Source organism: Bufo gargarizans, chromosome 6 (assembly GCF_014858855.1).
Source record: "Bufo gargarizans isolate SCDJY-AF-19 chromosome 6, ASM1485885v1, whole genome shotgun sequence".
Lineage (NCBI taxonomy): Eukaryota > Metazoa > Chordata > Amphibia > Anura > Bufonidae > Bufo > Bufo gargarizans.
In genome coordinates this window covers 363520237-363548147 of record NC_058085.1, presented here as the reverse complement: position 1 = coordinate 363548147, position 27911 = coordinate 363520237, and the positions used below count along the sequence as shown (strand labels likewise).

The following is a 27911-nucleotide window of genomic DNA, read 5'->3' as shown; positions in this document are numbered from 1 at the left end:
GAGAACACGCGCAGCACATGTATGTGGAACACTGACGTGTGAATGAGGCTTTACACTGCAGCTCAACATTTTAAGATTGGCTCCTGTAGAAAGAGGGGAGGAGCCTCAATAAGGGGTGGGACTACAGTAAAATGAAGGCTGACGTCACTGCCGTCTACACTGCGACCCCACACAATCCATACATTACATACCCCCCCCACCTCAGGCTTCCTAGAGGAGCTCCCTCCGTGTACGCCGCGCCCCCTGCTGGTGTCCCCGCGCACTGACAGCACGAGAGAGCGTACGCTGCTGAACACGTGGTACCCGTCTTGTCATGTGACTGCTTTCCCTGCCGCTGCTCTCTCTGCGCACGCGCATGCTCGGTTGCCTGGATACAGAAGAACGCGCAAAAGACTCGCAGGAAAATACAGCCGTGCGGCATCATGACTGAGGTGAGAGGGGGCGGCCGGAGACCGGGAGCACGGGGGGTGATTCACGGGGAGAAGGTCGCTGTGTTACTGCCTGAGTACCGCTCACTTTATATTTATCATGGAAGGCAGGCAGAGTCACAGATCTGGTGTGGGACTACAAGTCCCAGCACGGCCTGCGCTCCATTTGTGTCATATAGTGGGTGATACAGTCACATTATTAGTCTTCAGAATAGAGTTGTCACAACAGCAGAATTCTGAGTTTGATTCAGATACCAAGAAAAGTGATACTGGACACCGCGCAGACCCCTCAAAAACAAAAATATAAAGAGTGTCCCCAACTGCAGCCTCCTCCATCCCTATACTCTCCCCCCGCTCTCACCCCCACAGCCTCCTCCATCCCTGTACTCTCCCCCCGCTCTCAACCCCACAGCCTCCTTCATCCCTGTACTTTTCCCCCCCACAGCCTTCTCCATCCCTGTACTCTCCCCCTGCTCTCACCCCCACAGCCTCATTCATCCATGCACTATCCCCTGCTCTCACCCCCACAGCCTCCTCCATCCCTGCACTCTCCCCCCGCTCTCCCCCCACAGCCTCCTTCATCCCTGTACTCTCCCCCCGCTCTCACCCCCACAGCCTCCTTCATCCCTGTACTCTCCCCCCGCTCTCACCCCCACAGCCTCCTCCATCCCTGTACTCTCCCCCGCTCTCCCCCCCACAGCCTCCTTCATCCCTGCACTATACCCCCGCTCTCACCCCCACAGCCTCCATCATCCCTGTACTCTCCCCCCACTCTCCCCCCCACAGCCTTCTCCATCCCTGTACTTTCCCAGCTGTCCCCCCAACAGCCTCATTCATCCATGCACTATCCCCCGCTCTCACCCCCACAGCCTCCTCCATCCCTGTACTCTCCCCCCGCTCTCACCCCCACAGCCTCCTTCATCCCTGTACTCTCCCCCCGCTCTCACCCCCACAGCCTCCTTCATCCCTGTACTCTCCCACCGCTCTCACCCCCACAGCCTCCTCCATCCCTGTACTCTCCCCCCACTCTCACCCCCACAGCCTCCTCCATCCCTATACTCTCACCCCACAGCCTCCTTCATCCCTGTACTCTCCCCCCGCTCTCACCCCCACAGCCTCTTCCATCCCTGTACTCTCCCCGGCTCTCACCCCCACAGCCTCCTCCATCCCTGTACTCTCCCCCCGCTCTCACCCCCACAGCCTCCTCCACCCCTGTACTCTCCCCCCGCTCTCACCCCCACAGCCTCCTTCATCCCTGTACTTTCCCAGCTGTCCCCCCAACAGCCTCATTCATCCATGCACTATCCCCCGCTCTCACCCTCACAGCCTTCTTCATCCATGCGATCTCCAATGGCTCTCACCCTCACAGCCTTCGTCATGCCTACGCTCTTCCCCAGCTATCACCCTCACAGCCTCCTTCATCCTTGCACTCCCCCCCCGCTCTCACCCCCACAGCCTACTTCATCCCTACACTCTCTCCCAGATGTCTCCCAGCTGTCTTCCCCACAGCCTACTTCATCCCTGCGCTCTCCCCTAGCTGTCCCCACACAGCCTTCTTCATCCATGCGCTCTCCCCCGACTCTCACCCTCACAGCCTTCGTCATCCCTACGCTCTTCCCCGGCTATCACCCCCAGAGCCTCCTTGATCCTTGCACTCTTCCCCCGCTCTCACCCCCACAGTTTCATTGATTCCTGCGCTATCCCCTGGCTCTCACTCCCACAGCCTCCTTCATCCCTGTACTTTCCCCTCGCTCTCACCCCCACAGTTTCCTTGATCCCTGCTTCTTCTCCCCACTCTCACCCCCACAGTATCCTTCATCCCTGTGCTCTCTCCTGGCTCTCAATCTTACAGCCTCCTTGATCCCTGTGCTCTCCCTCTTCTCTCACCCCCTAGTTTTATTGATCCCTGCGCTCTCCCCCCGCTCTCACCCCCACAGTCTTCTTCATCCCTGTGCTCTATCCCAGCTCTCACTCTTACAAGCCTCCTTGATCCCAGCTTGCTTTATCCCTGCACTGTCCCCCCACAATCGACTTTATCCCTGAGCTTTCCCCCTGCTCTCACTCCCACAACCTACTTGATCCCTGCCCTCTCCTCTGGCTCTCACCCCCACAGTCTCCTTCATCCCTGTGCTCTCCCCCGCTGTCACTACCACAGCCTATTTAATACCTGTGCTTTCCCCAAACTTTCACCCCCACAGCTCCCTTGATTCTTGCGCTGTCCCCCGGCTCTAACCCCCACATACTCTTTCATCCCTGTGCTCTCCCCCACTCTCACCCCCACATCTTAGTTGATCCCTGCGCTCCCCCCCCGATCTCCCCCACACAGTCTGCTTCATCCCTGTGCTTTCCTCCAGCTCTCACTCCTCCAGCCTCCTTGATCCCTGCACTCTCCTCTGGCTCTCACCCTCACAGCCTCCATTATCCCTGTGCTCTCTCCCGGCTCTCACCCCTACAGCTTCCTTGATCCCTGTGCTCTCCCCCCGCTTCCCCCCACAGCCTTCTTAATCCCTGCGCTGTCCCCCCACTCTCACCACCACAGCGTAGTTCATCCCTGTGCTTTCCCCCCATTCTCACTGTTACAGCCTCCTTGATCCCTGCTCTCTCCTCCCGCTCTCACCCCCACAGCTTCTGTGATCCCTGCACTCTCCCCCCACTCTCCCCCCCCCACAGTCTCCTTCATCCCTGAGCTTCCCCCTACTCTCACACCCACAGCCTCCTTGATCCCTGCGCTCTACCCTGGCTCTCACCTCCACCGTCTCCTTCATCTCTGTGCTCTACCCTCACTGTTACCCCCACATCCTCTTTAATCCCTTTGCTCTCCCCCCACTCTCACCCCCACAGCTCCCTTGATCCCTGTGCTGTGGCCCGGCACTCATCCCCACACCCCCTTTCATCCCTGTGCTCTCCCCCGCTCTCACCACCACAGCTTCCTTGATCCCTGTGCTCTCCCCCGCTCTCAACCCCACAGTCTCCTTCATCCCTGTGCTCTGCGCCTGCTCTCCCCCTCACAGCTTCCCTGATCCCTGTGCTCTTTCCCGCTCTCACCCCCACAGCCTTCTTAATCCCTGCGCTGTCTCCCCGCTCTCACTACCACAGCTTCCTTGATCCCTGTGCTTTCCCCCTGCTCTCAACCCCACAGCCTTCTTCATCCCTGTGCTCTCCCCCGTCTCTTACCCCCACAGCCTTTTTCATCCCTGCGCTCTCTCCCGGCTCTCACTCCCACAGCCTTCCTTATCCCTGCACTTTCCTCCGGCTCTCACCCCCACAGCCTCCTTCATCTCTGTGCTTTACCCCTGTTCTCACCCCCACATATTCCTTGATTCCTGTGCCCTTTCCCGGCTCTCATTCCCACTGTCTCTTTCATCCCTGGCTCTCACTGTTACAGCCTCCTTGATCCCTGCTCTCTCCCCAACAGTCTCCTTCATCCCTGCACAGTCCCCCAGTTCTTTCCCCCACAGCCTTCTTCTTTATCCCTGCGCTCTCTCCCGGCTCTCACCCCCACAGCCTTCCTCATCCCTGCACTTTCCTCTGGCTCTCACCCCCACAACCTTCTTCATCCCTGTGCTCTCCCCTGGCTCTCACCCCTACAGCCTTTTTGATCCCTGTGCTCTCCCCCGGCTCTCACCCCCACAGCCTTTCTTATCCCTGTGCTCTCCCCCTGCTCTCACCCCCAGTCTCCTTCATCCCTGTGCTTTCCCCCGGCTCTCACCCCCACAGCCTTCTTCATCCCTCTGCTCTCCCCTGGCTCTCACCCCCACAGCCTTCTTGATCCCTGTGCTCTCCCCCTGCTCTCACTCCCACAGTCTCCTTCATCCCTGTGCTCTCCCCCAATCTTCTTCTCACTGCCTCGATCTGCTGCCCAGAAATAATTTAGGCGCCTGCACGAACAACAGGATTACCCACTGAATCATCAGCTGCACCTTTACATGGGCACTTATGACATTGCAAGCTGATAATGACACCACAGGGTGCTAATGACATCATAGGGCGCTAATAACAACAGTAGTTTTTTTAAATGTTTAGAACATTTCGAAAGTGTTAAACCTTCCTCCTTGGACACAAGACTACTGCTGTCATTTTTCTATTTTTTGCATGTATGGGGTGATGACATCACTGAGGCAGAAGTATGATGTCACTGTACCACCAGCCATGCTTTGAAGTGGTGCTCCCATGGCCACATTCTCAGATCTTGTAGGACTTTCTATGAACAGGAGCTGATCCCATCAGATATCCCAGACCAAAGTCTTACATAACATAGGAGGCTTTAGGGTCCATCAAAAGCATGGATACAGCTACTCTGGCGCCCCCTACAGCTGTGCCACTGGGGAAATGTAAGAAGTGGCAGAGACATGACCTAAAGCTCCTGTAACAGGGCCCAGGGCATAGAAGTGAGGCTTCAGATTATCCCATAACCGGTGGCATCATTAGAGGTTAAGGAACTAGGGCCCCTGGCAATCACCGGGCTCTGGTTCTGAGACCTCTGGGTGATGAGATGATCATGTAGATGTGGCCCTCACTGGACCGTCCTGTGTTACTGACAGGTCAAGAAGGCACGTGGGTAAAGTCCTTGTTCCTTGTAGGCCTCGTTTGACTCTTCCCTTCTTCCTCTTGTTCTTGAAGGAGAAGCAGGAGAAGAGTCTGATGGATGAAAACGCGTTCGAAGCCCTGGAGAAAGACTTCCAGGAGGTGCTCAATGAGCTCACCGGGGACAAAAGTCTGGAGAAGTTCAGGACCGAGTACGAGAAGCTGCACGGGGTCCTGAAGAAGTCCTATGAAAATGAGAAACGCCTGATGGCCAAATGCCGGGAGCTGAACGCCGAGATCGTGGCCAACTCTGCCAAAGTCTCCACCGCCCTGAAACTGTCCCAGGAGGACCAGTCCACCATTGCTTCCCTGAAGAAGGTAACACCCCCTGAGGAGGAGCCTATGATGAGGTTAGATACAGCAGACAGTATCACACATGATAGGCTTAGATACAGCTAAGCAACAGACAGTTTCTCACATGATAGGTTTAGATTCAACAGATCAACAGACAGTATCACACATGATAGGCTTAGATACATGAGCTGTATAGACAGTATCACACATGATAGGCTTAGATACATGAGCTGTATAGACGGTATCACACATACAGGACCTAGATACATGAGCTGTATAGACGGTATCACACATAAAGGACCTAGATACATGAGCTGTATAGACAGTATCACACATGATAGGCTTAGATACATGAGCTGTATAGACGGTATCACACATACAGGACCTAGATACATGAGCTGTATAGACGGTATCACACATAAAGGACCTAGATACATGAGCTGTATAGACAGTATCACACATGATAGGCTTAGATACATGAGCTGTATAGACGGTATCACACATACAGGGCCTAGATACATGAGCTGTATAGACGGTATCACACATAAAGGACCTAGATACATGCGCTGTATAGACAGTATCACACATAAAGGACCTGGATACACGAGCTGTATAGACGGTATCACACATAAAGGACCTAGATACATGAGCTGTATAGACGGTATCACACATACAGGACCTAGATACATGAGCTGTATAGACGGTATCACACATAAAGGACCTAGATACATGCGCTGTATAGACAGTATCACACATAAAGGACCTGGATACACGAGCTGTATAGACGGTATCACACATAAAGGACCTAGATACATGAGCTGTATAGACGGTATCACACATACAGGGCCTAGATACATGAGCTGTATAGACGGTATCACACATAAAGGACCTAGATACATGCGCTGTATAGACAGTATCACACATAAAGGACCTGGATACACGAGCTGTATAGACGGTATCACACATAAAGGACCTAGATACATGAGCTGTATAGACGGTATCACACATACAGGACCTAGATACACGAGCTGTATAGACGGTATCACACATAAAGGACCTAGATACATGAGCTGTATAGACGGTATCACACATAAAGGACCTAGATACATGAGCTGTATAGACAGTATCACACATAAAGGACCTAGATACATGAGCTGTATAGACAGTATCACACATAAAGGACCTAGATACATGCGCTGTATAGACAGTATCACACATAAAGGACCTAGATACATGCGCTGTATAGACAGTATCACACATAAAGGACCTAGATACATGAGCTGTATAGACAGTATCACACATAAAGGACCTAGATACATGAGCTGTATAGACAGTATCACACATAAAGGACCTAGATACATGCGCTGTATAGACAGTATCACACATAAAGGACCTAGATACATGCGCTGTATAGACGGTATCACACATAAAGGACCTAGATACACGAGCTGTATAGACGGTATCACACATAAAGGACCTAGATACATGAGCTGTATAGACAGTATCACACATGATAGGCTTAGATACATGAGCTGTATAGACGGTATCACACATGATAGGCTTAGATACATGAGCTGTATAGACAGTATCACACATAAAGGACCAAGATACATGAGCTGTATAGACAGTATCACACATAAAGGACCTAGATACATGAGCTGTATAGACAGTATCACACATAAAGGACCTAGATACATGCGCTGTATAGACAGTATCACACATAAAGGACCTAGATACATGCGCTGTATAGACAGTATCACACATAAAGGACCTAGATACATGAGCTGTATAGACGGTATCACACATAAAGGACCTAGATACATGCGCTGTATAGACAGTATCACACATAAAGGACCTAGATACATGAGCTGTATAGACAGTATCACACATGATAGGCTTAGATACATGAGCTGTATAGACGGTATCACACATAAAGGACCTAGATACATGAGCTGTATAGACGGTATCACACATAAAGGACCTAGATACATGAGCTGTATAGACGGTATCACACATAAAGGACCTAGATACATGAGCTGTATAGACGGTATCACACATAAAGGACCTAGATACATGAGCTGTATAGACAGTATCACACATACAGGACCTGGATACATGAGCTATATAGACGGTATCACACATACAGGACCTAGATACACGAGCTGTATAGACGGTATCACACATAAAGGACCTAGATACATGAGCTGTATAGACAGTATCACACATAAAGGACCTAGATACATGAGCTGTATAGACAGTATCACACATAAAGGACCTAGATACATGAGCTGTATAGACAGTATCACACATAAAGGACCTAGATACATGCGCTGTATAGACAGTATCACACATAAAGGACCTAGATACATGAGCTGTATAGACGGTATCACACATAAAGGACCTAGATACATGAGCTGTATAGACGGTATCACACATAAAGGACCTAGATACATGAGCTGTATAGACGGTATCACACATAAAGGACCTAGATACATGAGCTGTATAGACAGTATCACACATGATAGGCTTAGATACATGAGCTGTATAGACAGTATCACACATGATAGGCTTAGATACATGCGCTGTATAGACAGTATCACACATAAAGGACCTAGATACATGAGCTGTATAGACAGTATCACACATAAAGGACCTAGATACATGCGCTGTATAGACAGTATCACACATAAAGGACCTAGATACATGAGCTGTATAGACAGTATCACACATAAAGGACCTAGATACATGAGCTGTATAGACAGTATCACACATGATAGGCTTAGATACATGAGCTGTATAGACGGTATCACACATAAAGGACCTAGATACATGAGCTATATAGACGGTATTACACATAAAGGACCTAGATACATGAGCTGTATAGACGGTATCACACATAAAGGACCTAGATACATGAGCTGTATAGACAGTATCACACATAAAGGACCTAGATACATGAGCTGTATAGACAGTATCACACATAAAGGACCTAGATACAGGCGCTGTATAGACAGTATCACACATAAAGGACCTAGATACATGAGCTGTATAGACGGTATCACACATAAAGGACCTAGATACATGCGCTGTATAGACGGTATCACACATGATAGGCTTAGATACATGGCTCAGTAGACAGTATCACACGAGAGGATTAGATACAGTGGAACAACATGTCACACATGGTTAAATACAGTACATTGGCTCAGCAGACAGTATCACACATCATAGGCTTAGATACATTCTCCCTGTATATAGTATTACGCAACAGGCTTAGATTCATGGCTCTGCAAACTGCATCACACATGATAGGCTTAGGTACATGGGCTCTGTAGACAGTATCCCACATGGTAAGCTTAGATACACAGCTCAGCAGACAGTATCACACAGGATAGGATTAGATACACAGCTCAGCAGACAGTATCACACAGGATAGGATTAGATACACAGCTCAGCAGACAGTATCACACATAGTAGGATTAGATACACAGCTCAGCAGACAGTATCACACAGGATAGGATTAGATACACAGCTCAGCAGACAGTATCACACATAGTAGGATTAGATACACAGCTCAGCTGTCAGTATCACACATGATAGGATTAGATACACAGCTCAGCAGACAGTATCACACATTATAGGATTAGATACACAGCTCAGCAGGCAGTATCACACAGGATAGGATTAGATACACAGCTCAGCAGACAGTATCACACAGGACAGGATTAGATACACAGCTCAGCAGACAGTATCACACAGGATAGGATTAGATACAGCAGCTCAGCAGACAGTATCACACAGGATAGGATTAGATACACAGCTCAGCAGACAGTATCACACAGGATAGGCTTAGGTACATGGGCTCTGTAGACAGTATCCCACATGGTAAGCTTAGATACACAGCTCAGCAGACAGTATCACACAGGATAGGATTAGATACACAGCTCAGCAGACAGTATCACACAGGATAGGATTAGATACACAGCTCAGCAGACAGTATCACACATAGTAGGATTAGATACACAGCTCAGCAGACAGTATCACACAGGATAGGATTAGATACACAGCTCAGCAGACAGTATCACACATAGTAGGATTAGATACACAGCTCAGCTGTCAGTATCACACATGATAGGATTAGATACACAGCTCAGCAGACATGTTCCCCCTGACATCTGACTTTGGGGGTCACATGTAATTACTCCGCAGGTTCCTCCAGTAAAGGCCGGTATCACATACAGACATCCCTGTGATGAGCGCAGGACGCGGGCGATCTGTATTACCGGGACACTAAGCGCGCGGCTGCCATTTATCTCCGGAGATGAGCTCGCCTCCGCCTCTAATGACCGCTGATGATATTCAGATGATACAGAATACTAATCGCGGGAAATCTCCGGTTTAATGGCGTCTCTCATTGTCCATCATATTTCGGTCTCCTGAACATCGCCAGAGTAGTAATTGCGAGAATAATAGGAGCCGAAATAATGGGTCGATCAGGAGAGACTGCAATCAAGATCACGAGGGAAGGGGGGCACAAACTTATCAGCCTCATCTATCTCTGAGCAGAGAAAAACTTCCTTACATTTCCTCACCCTTTTCGAAATCTTTGCTTGCTGTTAGTGAATGAGAACCTTCTTATTTCCATCCAGAGTCTGAAACCCCTACAGACCTAATGCTTCTCGCAGCTGAGGGTTTGTTACAATTGCATTCAGTCTAGACAACCCTCTGTTAGATAAACTGCTTGGACTCCAGACTGATACATTGTAACAAACTATCAGGACAGGAGAACCATTGGTGCTGCAGGTGGGTTTACCTTACAGAGGATGGATGCAATTGTAACAAACCCTCAGCTGTTAGTTCACTTAAAGAGGTATTCCCCTTGATGGTATATCGCCAGGAGGGGGTCCGACCTCTGGGACCACCACCATTTCTGAGAACGAAGGAGCTGCAGTGCTGATGTCTCCTTCACTGTGCAGCCCCATTGAAGTGAAGGGGGTTGGATGCAGTTCCCTGCACAGCCACGTGGCTTGGGTGGCGCTGTGCAGGAAAAGCTTAGAAGTAAATGCAGCGCTTAATTAGCACTGTGGTCCCTTCCTTCTCAGGATTGGTGGGGGTCCCTGGTGATACACCATCACTAGCAGGGCCGGCTCCAGGTTCATGTGGGCCCTTGGGCAATAAATCTTAGTGGCATTTGTCAAATGTCATGACGGCATCTGAGAGTGTTAAAAACAGAAGCGTGGGCTTCCTGCTCAGACGCGCCTTCCCCCAGCGGAAGCCGCAGCCTGTACTAGGCTTCCAGGCTCATTGTTAGTATATCCCAATTCAGGCCTCTAGGTGGCAGCACTGAACTATGATATAGTGCAGGCATGGCCAACCTGCGGCTCTCTCGCTGTTGTAAAACTACAACTCCCACCATGCCCTGCTGTAGGCTGATAGCTCTAGACTGTCCGGGAATGATGGGAGTTGTAGTTTTGCAACAGCTGGAGAGCCTCAGGTTGGCCAGCCCTGATATAGTGATTTCTTTAGAGAATAGTGGAGCAATTTCCAAGTTGCAATCTGATAAAAAGTAATAAAAAAAAAAGTAAAAAAAAAAAAAAAAGTTTTGAAAATATAAAAAAATAAATAAACGTAAAATCATTTCACTTTCCCCAAAAATAAACAAAAAAAGAATAACATTATGGGCATCGTTGCGAAAACACCTATAGTATTAAAATATATAAAGGTTAGCCCATATGGTGAAGGATGTAACAGAAAAAAAAAAAAGGCAGATTTACCGTTTTTTCATCAGTTGAAAATTGAATAAAAAGTGATCACCGCAAAATGGTATTGTCAAAAAACGCAGATTTCGCTCAAATGAGCCCCCACACATCTCTGTAGACATAACTATAAAAAAAAAAAAGCTATGTTGGTCCCCGGGAGCAGGGGTTCAGTTGCCACCTTTCCCAACAAAAAATAATAGTTACACAAATTAAAAAGATTGGTGCGTCTATGTAAGTTTGATTTAGCCTCTATTTTTGAAATGATTCTGCTGGGATTCGAACTCACATCCTTCTACATTAAAGTCAAGAACCTTAACCACTGGGCTATAGAGCTTCATGTTAACCTGCTGTCTATATATTATGGCTAAAAACCTCAGTAGTAGTTTCCCACACTCTTTTTTTTTTTTTTTTTTTTAGTAATTACACATTTAGGCTCCATTCACACATCCGTAATAATGGGTCCGCGTCCGTTTCGCTAATTGCGGAATGGGTGCGGACCCAATTTATTCTCTATGGGGAGAGCACACTATGTGCTCCAGGACCTCCACTTTTAAGATTACTGAAGGTCCCAACAGTCGGACCAACTTTCACGTATTCTCTGTATAAGGGCGCATTCACACGACCACACAATAGGGATCTGCAAAACATGGGCAATGCCCGTGCGCACCCCACATCGCGGTGCGGACCCATTGACTTTAACGGGTCCGTGAGCTGCTGCAAAATAGGGCTAAATCTTTTGCGGCGCAATGACATGGACCCAGAAGCACATGAAACACACGGAAGGGCTTCCATGTGCTTTTAGGTCAGTGCCAAGTGGGTCCGATTTGGGTTGCACACGGCCGGTGCCCATGTTTTGCAGATCCGCAGTTTCAATCAATCGTGCGAATGCGCCCTAAGCGATAAGTGTTATCAGTAGGAAGGCCCCTTTAAGTCTCGGGAGTTTTTTAGCCTCTGGAGTTAAACAAGACTCTTTCCATTCACAGACAGCAAGCAGAGATCTGGAAAATGGTGAGGATCTGAAGGACAAAGTCTATTAGAAAGTTGTTAGGACTTTTCAGTGGAAGAGGGAGAAAAGTTGCACATTTTGCCGCCTTTCCCACGCGAACTGCGATGAATTCCCCCCTTTAAATGAAAGTTCACGTCTCACACCACATATTACTTTGTAGATACGTGCGGGTTATTGTTCTACTGTGGCAGCCATTTTCAAGCGGATAGACCGCGGGGGAATACGCGGTGTGTACGGAAACTGCCTCCGCCTTCAGTCAGATCTCATTTAAGGGGGGAGACCATGCGCTGGAGATATTTCAGCTTCGTCCATATTGCTGGCTGTTTGGCTCATGTGGACCTCATGTGTCTCAGGAGATAGAAAAGGCTTGGAAGATGGTGGACACGGCCTACGAGAAGGAACAGAAGGCGAGGGAAACCATTCAGTCGCTGAAGGAGGAAATCAACAACCTGAGCAAACTGGTGGAGCAGGGATCCGGACTGTCCATGGGCCAAGAGCACAGGCAAGACCCCCATACGTATCAACGTACATATAGTGTATGAGTCACATAAATGTCTGGGGGGCTCCTCTAGTACAGATCTGTCCGAGCCGGTGGACACGTAGCAGGTCCTCACAAGTAATCGTCGGTGCAGCCCCCATCTGAGGTCTCCCGTCAGAGGAAACAAGGGTCGGCCTGGCTGGTTTTACCCCTCCGATCCTTTGTTTCTTGTGTCTGGCAGCTGCTTGTCTCCATACAGTAATAGAAATGACATCATAACATGTACCTCAGCTGCTGCAGACCCTCTTTTTGAAGAGGAAATGAGATATGATGATTAAATGACTTGGATTACAGTCTTCAAATTCAAAAAGAAGTTCTGCAGCAGCTGTGTATTATACCGTTAGCCAACGCCCTCAAAGTAGTGCTAGTCATAGTGCCGCAGTATTAGTAACTGCCCCAGTGCTGCATATTAGCGCCCACTCTAGTGCCCCATATCATTACCAGCCTCAGTGCCCCCAGAACAGTGCTAGTCAGAGTACCGCTATATAAGTAGCTGCCCCTGTCCTCCATATCAGTGCCCCCCCATATCATTACCAGCCTCAGTGCCCCCCAGAACAGTGCTAGTCAGAGTACCACTATATAAGTAACTGCCTCCGTCCTCCATATCAGTGCCCCCCCATATCATTACCAGCCTCAGTGCCCCCCAGAACAGTGCTAGTCAGAGTGCCACTATATAAGTAACTGCCTCCGTCCTCCATATCAGTGCCCCCCATATCATTACCAGCCTCAGTGCCCCCCAGAACAGTGCTAGTCAGAGTGCCACTATATAAGTAACTGTCCCCGTTCTCCATATCAGTGCCCCCCATATCATTACCAGCCTCAGTGCTCCCCATAACAGTGCCAGTCATAGTGCCGCTATATAAGTAACTGCCCCCGTCCTCCATATCAGTGCCCCCCATATCATTACCAGCCTCAGTGCTCCCATAACAGTGCTAGTCATAAAGCCGCTATATAAGCTAATGCCCCCGTCCTCCATATCAGTGCCCCCCATATCATTACCAGCCTCAGTGCTCCCCATAACAGTGCTAGTCATAGTGCCGCTATATAAGTAACTGCCCCTGTCCTCCATATCAGGGCCCCCCCATATCATTACCAGCCTCAGTGCCCCCCAGAACAGTGCCAGTCATAGTGCCGCTATATAGGTAACTGCCCCTGTCCTCCATATCAGGGCCCCCCATATCATTACCAGCCTCAGTGCCCCCCAGAACAGTGCTAGTCAGAGTACCGCTATATAAGTAGCTGCCCCCGTTCTCCATATCAGTGCCCCCCCATAGCATTACCAGCCTCAGTGCCCCCCAGAACAGTGCTAGTCAGAGTACCGCTATATAAGTAGCTGCCCCCGTTCTCCATATCAGGGCCCCCCATAGCATTACCAGCCTCAGTGCTCCCCATAACAGTGCCAGTCATAGTGCCGCTATATAAGTAACTGCCCCCGTCCTCCATATCAGTGCCCCCCATATCATTACCAGCCTCAGTGCTCCCATAACAGTGCTAGTCATAGTGCCGCTATATCAGCTACTGCCCCCGTCCTCCATATCAGTGCCCCCCATATCATTACCAGCCTCAGTGCTCCCCATAACAGTGCTAGTCATAGTGCCGCAGTGTTAGTAACTGCCCCAGTCCTCCATATCAGTGCCCCATAACATTACCAGCCTCAGTGCCCCCCATAACAGTGCTAGTCAGAGTACCGCTATATAACTAACTGCCCCCGTCCTCCATATCAGTGCCCCCAATATCATTACCAGCCTCAGTGCTCCCCATAACAGTTCCAGTCATAGTGCCGCTATATCAGCTACTGCCCCCGTTCTCCATATCAGTGCCCCCCATAGCATTACCAGCCTCAGTGCTCCCCATAACAGTGCTAGTCAGTGTCGCTATAGCATTTACTGCCCCCGTCCTCCATATCAGTGCCCCCCATATCATTACCAGCCTCAGTGCCCCCCAGAACAGTGCCAGTCATAGTGCCGCTATATAAGTAGCTGCCCCCGTCCTCCATATCAGTGCCCCCCATATCATTACCAGCCTCAGTGCTCTTCATAACAGTGCTAGTCAGAGTGCCACTATATAAGTAACTGCCCCTGTCCTCCATATCAGGGCCCCCCATATCATTACCAGCCTCAGTGCTCTTCATAACAGTGCTAGTCATAGTGCCGCTATATCAGCTACTGCCCCTGTTCTCCATATCAGTGCCCCTATAGCTTTACCAGCCTCAGTGCTCCCCATAACAGTGCTACTCAGAGTGCCGCTATATCAGCTACTGCCCCCGTTCTCCATATCAGTGCCCCCCATAACATTACCCGCCTCAGTGCCCCCCCAGAACAGTGCCAGTCATAGTGCCGCTATATAAGTAGCTGCCCCCGTCCTCCATATCAGTGCCCCCCATATCATTACCAGCCTCAGTGCTCTTCATAACAGTGCTAGTCATAGTGCCGCTATATCAGCTACTGCCCCTGTTCTCCATATCAGTGCCCCTATAGCTTTACCAGCCTCAGTGCTCCCCATAACAGTGCTACTCAGAGTGCCGCTATATCAGCTACTGCCCCCGTTCTCCATATCAGTGCCCCCCATAACATTACCAGCCTCAGTGCCCCCCCAGAACAGTGCCAGTCATAGTGCCGCTATATAAGTAACTGCCCCCGTCCTCCATATCAGTGCCCCCCATATCATTACCAGCCTCAGTGCTCTTCATAACAGTGCTAGTCAGAGTGCCACTATATAAGTAACTGCCCCCGTCGTCCATATCAGTGCCCCCCATATCATTACCAGCCTCAGTGCTCCCATAACAGTGCTAGTCATAGTGCCGCTATATAAGCTACTGCCCCCGTCCTCCATATCAGTGCCCCCCATATCATTACCAGCCTCAGTGCTCCCCATAACAGTGCTAGTCATAGTGCCGCAGTGTTAGTAACTGCCCCAGTCCTCCATATCAGTGCCCCATAACATTACCAGCCTCAGTGCCCCCCATAACAGTGCTAGTCAGAGTACCGCTATATAACTAACTGCCCCCGTCCTCCATATCAGTGCCCCCAATATCATTACCAGCCTCAGTGCTCCCCATAACAGTTCCAGTCATAGTGCCGCTATATCAGCTACTGCCCCTGTCCTCCATATCAGGGCCCCCCATATCATTACCAGCCTCAGTGCTCTTCATAACAGTGCTAGTCATAGTGCCGCTATATCAGCTACTGCCCCTGTTCTCCATATCAGTGCCCCTATAGCTTTACCAGCCTCAGTGCTCCCCATAACAGTGCTACTCAGAGTGCCGCTATATCAGCTACTGCCCCCGTTCTCCATATCAGTGCCCCCCATAACATTACCAGCCTCAGTGCCCCCCCAGAACAGTGCCAGTCATAGTGCCGCTATATAAGTAGCTGCCCCCGTCCTCCATATCAGTGCCCCCCATATCATTACCAGCCTCAGTGCTCTTCATAACAGTGCTAGTCATAGTGCCGCTATATCAGCTACTGCCCCTGTTCTCCATATCAGTGCCCCTATAGCTTTACCAGCCTCAGTGCTCCCCATAACAGTGCTACTCAGAGTGCCGCTATATCAGCTACTGCCCCCGTTCTCCATATCAGTGCCCCCCATAACATTACCAGCCTCAGTGCCCCCCCAGAACAGTGCCAGTCATAGTGCCGCTATATAAGTAGCTGCCCCCGTCCTCCATATCAGTGCCCCCCATATCATTACCAGCCTCAGTGCTCTTCATAACAGTGCTAGTCAGAGTGCCACTATATAAGTAACTGCCCCCGTCCTCCATATCAGTGCCCCCCATATCATTACCAGCCTCAGTGCTCCCATAACAGTGCTAGTCATAGTGCCGCTATATAAGCTACTGCCCCCGTCCTCCATATCAGTGCCCCCCATATCATTACCAGCCTCAGTGCTCCCCATAACAGTGCTAGTCATAGTGCCGCAGTGTTAGTAACTGCCCCAGTCCTCCATATCAGTGCCCCCCATAACATTACCAGCCTCAGTGCCCCCCATAACAGTGCTAGTCAGAGTACCGCTATATAACTAACTGCCCCCGTCCTCCATATCAGTGCCCCCCATATCATTACCAGCCTCAGTGCTCCCCATAACAGTTCCAGTCATAGTGCCGCTATATCAGCTACTGCCCCTGTCCTCCATATCAGGGCCCCCCATATCATTACCAGCCTCAGTGCTCTTCATAACAGTGCTAGTCATAGTGCCGCTATATCAGCTACTGCCCCTGTTCTCCATATCAGTGCCCCTATAGCTTTACCAGCCTCAGTGCTCCCCATAACAGTGCTACTCAGAGTGCCGCTATATCAGCTACTGCCCCCGTTCTCCATATCAGTGCCCCCCATAACATTACCAGCCTCAGTGCCCCCCCAGAACAGTGCCAGTCATAGTGCCGCTATATAAGTAGCTGCCCCCATCCTCCATATCAGTGCCCCCCATATCATTACCAGCCTCAGTGCTCTTCATAACAGTGCTAGTCATAGTGCCGCTATATCAGCTACTGCCCCTGTTCTCCATATCAGTGCCCCTATAGCTTTACCAGCCTCAGTGCTCCCCATAACAGTGCTACTCAGAGTGCCGCTATATCAGCTACTGCCCCCGTTCTCCATATCAGTGCCCCCCATAACATTACCAGCCTCAGTGCCCCCCCAGAACAGTGCCAGTCATAGTGCCGCTATATAAGTAGCTGCCCCCGTCCTCCATATCAGTGCCCCCCATATCATTACCAGCCTCAGTGCTCTTCATAACAGTGCTAGTCAGAGTGCCACTATATAAGTAACTGCCCCCGTCCTCCATATCAGTGCCCCCCATATCATTACCAGCCTCAGTGCTCCCATAACAGTGCTAGTCATAGTGCCGCTATATAAGCTACTGCCCCCGTCCTCCATATCAGTGCCCCCCATATCATTACCAGCCTCAGTGCTCCCCATAACAGTTCCAGTCATAGTGCCGCTATATCAGCTACTGCCCCTGTTCTCCATATCAGTGCCCCCCATAACATTACCAGCCTCAGTGCTCCCCATAACAGTGCTAGTCAGTGTCGCTATAGCATTTACTGCCCCCGTCCTCCATATCAGTGCCCCCCATATCATTACCAGCCTCAGTGCCCCCCAGAACAGTGCCAGTCATAGTGCCGCGTTCTGAGTAGCTGCCCCCGTCCTCCATATCAGTGCCCCCCATATCATTACCAGCCTCAGTGCTCTTCATAACAGTGCTAGTCATAGTGCCGCTATATCAGCTACTGCCCCCGTCCTCCATATCAGTGCCCCATATCATTACCAGCCTCAGTGCTCCCCATAACAGTGCTAGTCATAGTGCCGCTATATCAGCTACTGCCCCTGTTCTCCATATCAGTGCCCCTATAGCTTTACCAGCCTCAGTGCTCCCCATAACAGTGCTACTCAGAGTGCCGCTATATCAGCTACTGCCCCCGTTCTCCATATCAGTGCCCCCCATAACATTACCAGCCTCAGTGCCCCCCCAGAACAGTGCCAGTCATAGTGCCGCTATATAAGTAGCTGTCCCCGTCCTCCATATCAGTGCCCCCCATATCATTACCAGCCTCAGTGCTCCCCATAACAGTGCCAGTCATAGTGCCGCTATATAAGCTACTGCCCCCGTCCTCCATATCAGTGCCCCCCATAACAGTGCTAGTCAGTGTCGCTATAGCATTTACTGCCCCCGTTCTCCATATCAGTGCCCCCCATAACATTACCAGCCTCAGTGCTCTCCATAGCAATACTAGTTATAGTGCCGCTATATATGCAACTGCCTCCGTCCTCCATATCAGTGCCCCCCAAAGCCTTAACAGCCTCCATGCACTCCATAACAGTGCTAGTGCCGCTATGTAAGTAACTGCCCCAGTCCTCCATGCCAGTGCCGACTGCAGTACCCCCATCGTATTAATAGCCTCACACCATAACAGTGCTCGTCCTATTGGCGCTATGTAAGTTACTGCCCCTGCCCTCCAGGTCATTGCCCGCTGTAGCATTCACACGTTGCGGCCATGTCACGTTAGTTATCCACAATTGTAACATGACCGGGGCTTGTGAATTAACCCTTAGATCTGTGTCTAGGTAAGAGGTAAGTGTCCTCTAACTCCTCATCGATATCTACCTTCAGTGTAAATGATCTGCTGAACATGAAGGAGGAGCTGACCAGAGAGCGCGACCAGCTGCTGTCCGAGGTGGTGAAGCTGCGGGAGAGCCTGATGCAAGCAACCGCCCAGCAGCAGGAGACCGAGAGGCTGAGAGAGGAGGCCGAGCAGAGCATAGCACAGGTGAGGTACAGCAACGTCCAGAAAAGAGGTGTCCTGGGGGGGTCATCTCACTGCCGGGCGCAATGTCCATCCAGTCCAGCGTGGATCTAGAGGAAGGCAAAACCCAAATGAGGTAGAAGACAATTTCCCTCATCTTAGGGGAAAAATGAACTCCCTGGATCAGCGACCGTTCTCCAGAATTCTTGTAACTGTAATATTATTACACCCCAGACATCCCGGTCCCCCTAGGACTCTTTTAGTGACTCCACAGTCACCACCTCCTCTGCTCCATGTTGGTGTAGACACCTTCCTTCTATCCTCTAGATGTAGAGATTTCCCCCTGCAGTCCTGGGTATAAATAGATGATGGGAGTGATCTCTGTACTTGCCACTGATATATTATGCATAGCTATTAGGTCACCCCTACTCTTTGAACAGTGGTAGACTCACCGTGGAGGCAGGCCACGTGACTGCTATGGGGCCCACGGTGAGAGGGGACTTCCTTCTCTTGTTCCGGACTAGTGTTGAGCGAACTTTTGTTTTCAAGTTGAGCGTACAAGGCTCGGGTTATCTAAGAATTCCGTTGTGGATTCCGCTACCATGGACCATAACTTATAGTCCGTGGTAGCGGAACCTATAACAGAATTCTTAGATAACCCGAACTCGAACCTTGTACGCCGAACTTGAAGACAGAAGTTCGCTCAACACTATCCCTGACATAAAACCTCAGCATCTTCCTGCTGCCGCCACTAGAAGGTGCTCAGGATTTTACAGCTGTATATATTCTTATTCACTGAGCTCCCCCTAGTGGTGTCTGCAAGCAGACCGTTTTATAATTCACTGCGTGAGCGGAAGCAGGAGACATAGAGCTATTTCCCAGTCTAAAAAAGTGGCCTTGGGCTGGGAAGGGGACTGGCCGGCAGACCTGTCTCATTTATCATTTTCTACGCCTGGTTTAGGGTCCATTCACACGTCCGTAATTTCGTTCCGGAATTGCAGACTCATTTATTTCTATGGGGCAGCACGATGTGCTGCCCGGACGCGGGCTTCCGGGTCCCGCAATTCCATTCCCTTAAAAAATAGAACACGTCCTATTCTTGTCCGCAATTGCGGACAAGAACAGGCATATTCTATTAGTACCGGCAATGCGCGGTCCGCAAAATGCGGAACGCACATTGCCGCTTTCTGTGTTATGCAGATTCGTGGCTACGTGGATCCGCAAAACACGTTGCGGACGTGTGAATGGAGCCTTAGGCGTAGAAAATGGTCTTAATGTAAGACAGCAAGGAAGCTGGTGTAGATTTAGACCGGCGCTGGATGCGTCAAAGTTATGTAGACGCCGGCGCCTCTTCATGACTTTGGCGGATCCACCGTCAGCGCAGGGGCTTACTAAATCCGTATCTTCACTGCTTTTAGTTCCAACAAGAAATCCAAGTGCGTCAGAATGAAGCTTCCCGGGAAGCTCGTAAGAAGGAGAAGCTGGAGAAAGATCTAAGGAACCTCCAAAGCGACCTGGACAGCAAGCAGAGCGAGATCCGAACCATCCAGCAGACGCTGCAGAAGAACAAAGAGGAGCTGCAGAAGCTGGAGCAGCAGCTCAAGGAGCATAAGGTACGACATCCGCTGAAAGTGCTGCAGATATTATTTGGCTCTTAAAGGGGTATTCCCATCTCAGACATCACTAGGCTATGCCACCAATGTCAGATAGGTGAGGGTCCCATCTCCTGAACACGACCCCAGAAGTGAAGAGGACACTTACTGGAACTTACTGTGGACTGTATTACAGATACCATAATGTGGAGGAGACCGACTGGGAATTTAGGCTACTTTCACACTAGCGGCAGGACGGATCCGACAGGCTGTTCACCCTGTTGGATCCGTCCTGCCGCTTTTTCGCCGTGCCGCCGGACTGCCGCTCTGTCCCCATTGACTATAATGGGGAAGGGGGCAGAGCTCCGGCGCAGCACGGCAGTGCGCGGCGAGAGGCTGCTGGACTAAAAGTACTGCATGTCCGACTTTTTAGTCCGGCGGCCTCTCACTGCACACTGCCGTGCTGCGCCGGAGCTCTGCCCCCGTCCCCATTATAGTCAATGGGGACGGAGCGGCAGTCCGGCGGCACGGCAAAATAGCGGCAAGACGGATCCGACAGGGTGAACAGCCTGTCGGATCCATCCTGCCGCTAGTTTGAAAGTACCCTTACTGGGGTCTACATTTACATCTGACAGGGGGAAGAAGTTTGAATGAGAACTTATTGGGGGGGGGGGGGGGGGCAATATTTACAGCTGCCAGAGGGTGATGGAGACTTGCTGGTGGTGATAGGACATCGGAGAGTTACAGATTGTGATGATTCTCTAGTTCCATAAGACCAGACGACACCGTTAAAGGGTTAAGAATCTCAATAGAAAATTTGAAATAGTAATCAATGCATTATTTAGTATGGTTTACTGGATACTGCCACCAGGCATAGAAAACCGAGAAGTTGAAATACGGGCGAGGGTCACTTTAAGAACGCACAGGCTGCTGTTGATAAACTTTGCAGAATAAATGTCAGCAATTAGCGCACTAATTATTACAAGCGCATCGGTAAAGATCACTAATTACAGCCAACTGCGACTGGGAGATTACAGCAGAGGGCCAGCTCCCAGTCTCCTCCGCGCCCTACAGCTGGCAGTGCCCATCTCTGCCCCACACTCCTCTACAATAATTATGACAGGCAGCCGCCACTTTGGTGAATGTGTATTAAATTCTTATCCGCCAGCTGCTCCAAAACTGGATTGTAGTCCTGAGACACCGCTAAGAGATGTTTAATCTACTGGAGGATGAAAAGTGTGAATAGGATGCAGTACCGCGCACGGCCACTGCACAGTGTAGAGCGCTGTCTGGTTACCGCTCCAGTGACTGCAGCTCCTGCTAGTAGGTGATTGGAGAGGGTACCGGGTGTCAGCCCCTCACCGATCTGATATTGATGACCTCCCAATAATACAGGATGTAACTCAAGATCAGCACAAGTAATGTAATGTATGTACACGGTGACTCCACCAGCAGAATAGTGAGTTCAGCTCTGGAGTGTAATACAGGATGTAACTCAGGATCAGTACAGGATAAGTAATGTAATGTATGTACACAGTGACTCCACCAGCAGAATAGTGAGTGCAGCTCTGGAGTATAATACAGGATGTAACTCAGGATCAGTACAGGATAAGTAATGTATGTACACAGTGACTGCACCAGCAGAATAGTGAGTGCAGCTCTGGAGTATAATACAGGATGTAACTCAGGATCAGTACAGGATAAGTAATGTATGTACAGAGTGACTGCACCAGCAGAATAGTGAGTGCAGCTCTGGAGTATAATACAGCATGTAACTCAGGATCAGTACAGGATAAGTAATGTATGTACACAGTGACTGCACCAGCAGAATAGTGAGTGCAGCTCTGGAGTATAATGCAGGATGTAACTCAGGATCAGTACAGGATAAGTAATGTAATGTATGTACACAGTGACTGCACCAGCAGAATAGTGAGTGCAGCTCTGGAGTATAATACCGGCTGTAACTCAGGATCAGTACAGAATAAGTCATGTATGTACACAGTGACTCCACCAGCAGAATAGTGAGTACAGCTCTGGAGTATAATACAGGATGTAACTCAGGATCAGTACAGGATAAGTAATGTATGTACACAGTGACTGCACCAGCAGAATAGTGAGTGCAGCTCTGGAGTATAATACAGGATGTAACTCAGGATCAGTACAGGATAAGTAATGTATGTACACAGTGACTGCACCAGCAGAATAGTGAGTGCAGCTCTGGAGTATAATACAGGATGTAACTCAGGATCAGTACAGGATAAGTAATGTAATGTATGTACACAGTGACTGCACCAGCAGAATAGTGAGTGCAGCTCTGGAGTATAAAACAGGATGTAACTCAGGATCAGTACAGGATAAGTAATGTATGTACACAGTGACTCCACCAGCAGAATAGTGAGTGCAGCTCTGGAGTATAATACAGGATGTAACTCAGGATCAGTACAGGATAAGTAATGTATGTACACAGTGACTCCACCAGCAGAATAGTGAGCGCAGCTCTGCAGTATAATACAGGATGTAACTCAGGATCAGTACAGGATAAGTAATGTATGTACACAGTGACTCCACCAGCAGAATAGTGAGTGCAGCTCTGGAGTATAATACAGGATGTAACTCAGGATCAGTACAGGATAAGTAATGTATGTACACAGTGACTGCACCAGCAGAATAGTGAGTGCAGCTCTGGAATATAATGCAGGATGTAACTCAGGATCAGTACAGGATAAGTAATGTAATGTATGTACACAGTGACTGCACCAGCAGAATAGTGAGTGCAGCTCTGGAGTATAATACAGGATGTAACTCAGGATCAGTACAGGATAAGTAATGTAATGTATGTACACAGTGACTGCACCAGCAGAATAGTGAGTGCAGCTCTGGAATATAATACAGGATGTAACTCAGGATCAGTACAGGATAAGTAATGTAATGTATGTACACAGTGACTGCACCAGCAGAATAGTGAGTGCAGCTCTGGAGTATAATACAGGATGTAACTCAGGGTCAGTATAATTATAAGTGGTGAGTGTTCAGCATAGACGTTATATATATATACAGGCACATAAGAGGTTAATAGACTTTCCTATATTTCTTGCAGATCCTCAATGAGAGAGTCACCAAAGAACTAGAACAGTTCCAGATGCGAAACACTAAACTTCAGCAGGATATCGAGCAGCACAGCGTCACCAATGAGCAGCTGACTCAGGAAAACCAGCAGAAGCAACTGGAATTAAAGGTAAGACCACTGCCGGGTGACCTGTGTATACTGGACGGACTGGGATCGCTGTCTTCCTCCATCTTGTTCCCGTTTCTTATTGTTATATCTGTCTCTGAGAACGCGTAGAGACAACCAATATGCCATCGCATCTCCAAGCGGATTCTCTAAGGTCTAATGGATTAACCTCTTCCTTCAACATGTCGTACTATGTACAATGGTTCAGGAACAATCGCTGGGATCAGAGTTATATTTGATTCTAACTGTTTAACCCCTCTGTACCCCCATTGGTACTCCCACAAGGTAGCCGCGGGGTGCTGATGGGTGGCCCGGCAGCTGGGGCCCAACAGCGTTACGTTGATGTAGTCGCTGCATCACCTGCGGAAATTTGCAGCAGTGGGAGATGCAGCATTGGACTATCAGGAGTGAGGTTACTGAGGCTCTCCCTTACAGTCAAGGTGGACCCCCTGACAATAAGCTAATTGCAGGCTGCCCTGCTGCTGGGACCCCCGGCGATCAGCTGATGTATGGGGAACATGGCCGCTTCCATCGCCTTCATCTTGTCTCCTTCTTTTCGTTCACAGTCTAGAGAAGATGAGGTCGGCCAGATGCGGCAAGAAATCTCCAAACTTTCCAAGGTCAGAGAATCAATCCAGAGGAAGTACCGGCAGATGGAGGAGCAGAAGACGGAGGTGGAGCAGCAGAGGGAAACGCTGAAAAACCAGATTACAGGACTGGAGAGAGGTACAGCGCCTGCACCCCTCACAACCCCACCAACCGGGACCTCACACTTAGAGCCAGAGGATAAGCGGCGCATGGAAACTAAGCATATAGTTCAGGAACATAAGACTGCTGTCAGTGAATGGAAATACTCATTGTTAACATTCTCAGCCTGAACACCTGCCCTGTTTTATGCTTTATTCAAACTGGCATCATGGCTAACCATCCAAAATGGATCCAGAAAGTGGTTGACTGACCCTGTTGAATTATATTGGGCCTAATTGTGGTTCTGTCGAGGTTTCCGTCAGTTTGACAGCAAGCATAGTACCAGTGCTTCACTATTCTTGCCATCAGAAGTGACGGAAACCTCAACTTCACCACCAACAGAGGCTATTAACTGTAATTTGACTTTGTGCTTCCATTTCTCACCATTTTCAGGATCACTGCTAGCTGTCAGTGAATGGGAATAGTCATTCTTACATCCATGGGCTTAATGGTGTTACTGTGCATGAGACCTGTGATTTAACAATCCATTTAGGCCTCATGCACACGACCGTTGTTTTGGTCCGCATCCGAGCCGCAGTTTTGGCCCGTTTCGTCAGCAGCCCGACACTGATAATATGTCCATATTCCCCCAGAGCTGGAATCTGCCAAGAAACAAGCAGAGCTGGAGAAGAAAGCCGCAGACGAGCTGATAAGAGAGAGGGACGTACTGAACAAGGTGAGCGCTCCGTTACCATGGAAACACTAAAAGTCCTAGATAATGGGTGACCATACGAATAAGAGGAAAGTGGGCCGGGTGACCATGTATTGGGTATGGGGTGGCATTACCCAATCCTGTCTTGTTATAAGTAGCTTGTTCCTATCTGCTCATTGAGAACACATGCATGCTTGTCCCAACCAAGCATGCATGTGTAAGGGGTCGGACGCTATCTATGGTGTATGATAAATGGTCACTGACTGACCATTGCCAGGGCTAGCTGGTCAGTCTAAAGTACACGCCGTCCATATGTGCACAGCATTTACATGGGGTACGACACGTCGTAAAGGAGCCGCCCATTGTAAAATACGAAACTCTGCAGCTTTCTAATATACTTTGTGGTTCACTTCTTTGTTTTCAAGATCCCTGCTTTCTGTCAGTGAGAATATCAGGTGTCATTCTTGTTTACATTCAGAGACCTGCTCGCACAGCTGTGTTCTGTTACTGTGTATCAGTATCAGAGGTCCTCTTTGAGCCCTACACAAAAGCCCCTGCCTTGGCTTCTCAGGATGAGCTCTTATCTCTGATCTCCTGACCCCATTAACACTTATGTAAGCCATATACTTATCAGTTTGATAGGAGCTATAATGAGTGTTTATGAGAAGATCAGAGATACACATGAGCTGTCAGCTGACGGGATTTAAAGGGGGGAAAAAAAGGCACGGCTTGCAAACAGACTGATATTTTAACCCTTGTAATTCAGAAACGGCTGAACATTTTTAATTAAGACCAATAAAAAAATTTTTTTTTAGCCCAAAATGAGTAAAATGAAATCATAAAAATGTCCCAAAGGTGTCTATAGGCTTTATAAATGGTAAGGAATTGAAGCACAAAGTTGTGGAACGTTTCATTATATCAGCAGGGATTTGGGGGCCTATTCTCAGTGCACGGTCACTCTCCATTGAAATGAATGCCAGATGAAATGCCCTTTAAAGGGGTCGTCTGAGGAAGATAACCCCACAGGGCATAGGGACTGCACAGAGGGGTCCTCCATGAGCCAAGATGGCGCCTGTTCTGGTGGACTCGGGCCCTGCTTGTATTACATGGATGCACATTTATGTGAATGGCCGCCATGTAATAACACATTTCTCCTCCATAAGCTGTTTGCCAGGGGGGCCGGGAGCAGGACCCAGAGCCATCAGCTGATTGCCTTGGGGGCCCGCATTCTGAAAGGAGTTGTGTCTGATGACCGAACTCCTTTAAGTACCAGGCAGACTTTTCTTGTAAACACAAGCACTTCTGCTCCAATCACATCTAAAGCTGCATTTAGTATTCTGCTAATTTCCTCCTGGAACCTTGCATTGTGGTAGATGTGCCCGTGTACCTAATACTATAAAGTACCGCAGGGTATGACCCTACAGACACTGAGCCAGCAAGGTGCAGCAGCCAAGAGCAAGCAGGGATCCAGCAGAATTGTGAATGCAGCTCTGGATGTGACTTTTGATAACTCATAGTAAAGTAGTGTCCTCACATGTCTCCTGTCCTTCTAGAACCTCCTGAAAGCGGGTAATGCCACCCAGAAGCAGCTGAACCTGGTCAAACTCCACGAACAGTCGAAGAAAAACCTCGAAGAGGAAATCGTTAACTACAAAGAGGAGGCGCAGAAACAGCGGAAGATCATCTACCAGCTGGAGAAGGAGCGGGACCGATACATCAACGAAGCCAGCGAGCTGACCCAGAAGGTGGGCTCCCCATTCCTACTTCACCTTAAACTGTCTACTTCAGGCATGCTCAACCTGCGGCGCTCCAGCTGTTGTAAAACTACAACTCCCATAATTCCCGGACAGCCTACAGCAGGGCATGGTGGGAGTTGTAGTTTTACAACAGCTGGAGGGCCACAGGTTGAGCATCCCTGGTCTACTTATTTCACAATATGGAGATAAGGGGCTGCCATGCATCTAGTGCTGCTTATCTCCAGGTGAAACTAAGGATTGGGATATCTGAATACCAGAAATCGTGCCAGTCATCCGAATTATTTTGGTCTCTCACATGCAGATGCCGGGGCACCGCCAGTCATAGGGGCTATTAATGTGCCCATAGGGGTTGTCATCCAGCTTTCCACAGCCCCTAAATAAAATGGAGTTTGGGTTACATATTCTGCATGTCAGTTCCCACCACGGTTCTGCCCTCTTTATTGTACTCTCGTCTTGCAGGTTCTTCAGCACATGGAGGATATTAAAGTCCGGGAGATGCAGATCTTTGATTATAAGAAAAAGATTGCAGAAGCGGAAACAAAACTGAAACAGCAGCAGAATCTGTACGAAGCTGTGAGGTCGGACCGGAACCTGTACAGCAAGAACCTCATCGAAGCTCAGGTGCAGTGCTACAGAATACCTGAAAAGCAGGAGAATGAAGACGAGGGGTAGAGATAGTATATAACTAGGATGTATGATAGGCATGTCTGGCATCTGGGACAACCACCGATCCTCAGAATGAAAGGAATGCAATGCTGGTTTAGTGTCCCCTACTAAGGCCAGGGCTACACAACGACATTTTGTCGCACCAATGTCGCGCGACAATTTTCATAATGATAGTCTATGTGTCACGGAAGGTGTTACAGAAAACTAGAAGACACAAATGAAGATCCGACTGACTTGATCCAAAACTAAGGAACAAAAGGGTAAGCCCTGTAAGAGCCCTAGCTCTCTCCCTTACTGCTCAGCCTATGCAAAAATCTCAATGGTAGAAAATTGCATACCCTCGTTCCTCGACTGTATGACACCTGAACACCCTATAATAGTGAGGGGACACGACCACCGGCTCCCTACACTTAAT

General features: G+C 49.2%; 1 protein-coding gene across 3 annotated transcripts in view; it reads left to right on the top strand.

Annotated features, from left to right (window-relative positions):
• Positions 1-364: 364 nt before the first annotated feature.
• The window catches only part of CFAP58 (cilia and flagella associated protein 58), an 89844-nt gene continuing 62297 nt past the window's right edge, over positions 365-27911 (top strand). For all 3 annotated transcript variants that reach the window (XM_044298111.1, XM_044298110.1, XM_044298109.1), the window contains exons 1-10: positions 365-431; positions 5049-5330; positions 12425-12573; positions 18718-18874; positions 20269-20463; positions 23540-23677; positions 24241-24400; positions 25015-25097; positions 26627-26818; positions 27290-27451. In XM_044298111.1, coding sequence (XP_044154046.1) covers positions 423-431; positions 5049-5330; positions 12425-12573; positions 18718-18874; positions 20269-20463; positions 23540-23677; positions 24241-24400; positions 25015-25097; positions 26627-26818; positions 27290-27451 — 1527 coding nt within the window. In that variant the 5' untranslated portion in view covers positions 365-422. The remainder of the gene's footprint in view (positions 432-5048; positions 5331-12424; positions 12574-18717; positions 18875-20268; positions 20464-23539; positions 23678-24240; positions 24401-25014; positions 25098-26626; positions 26819-27289; positions 27452-27911) is intronic.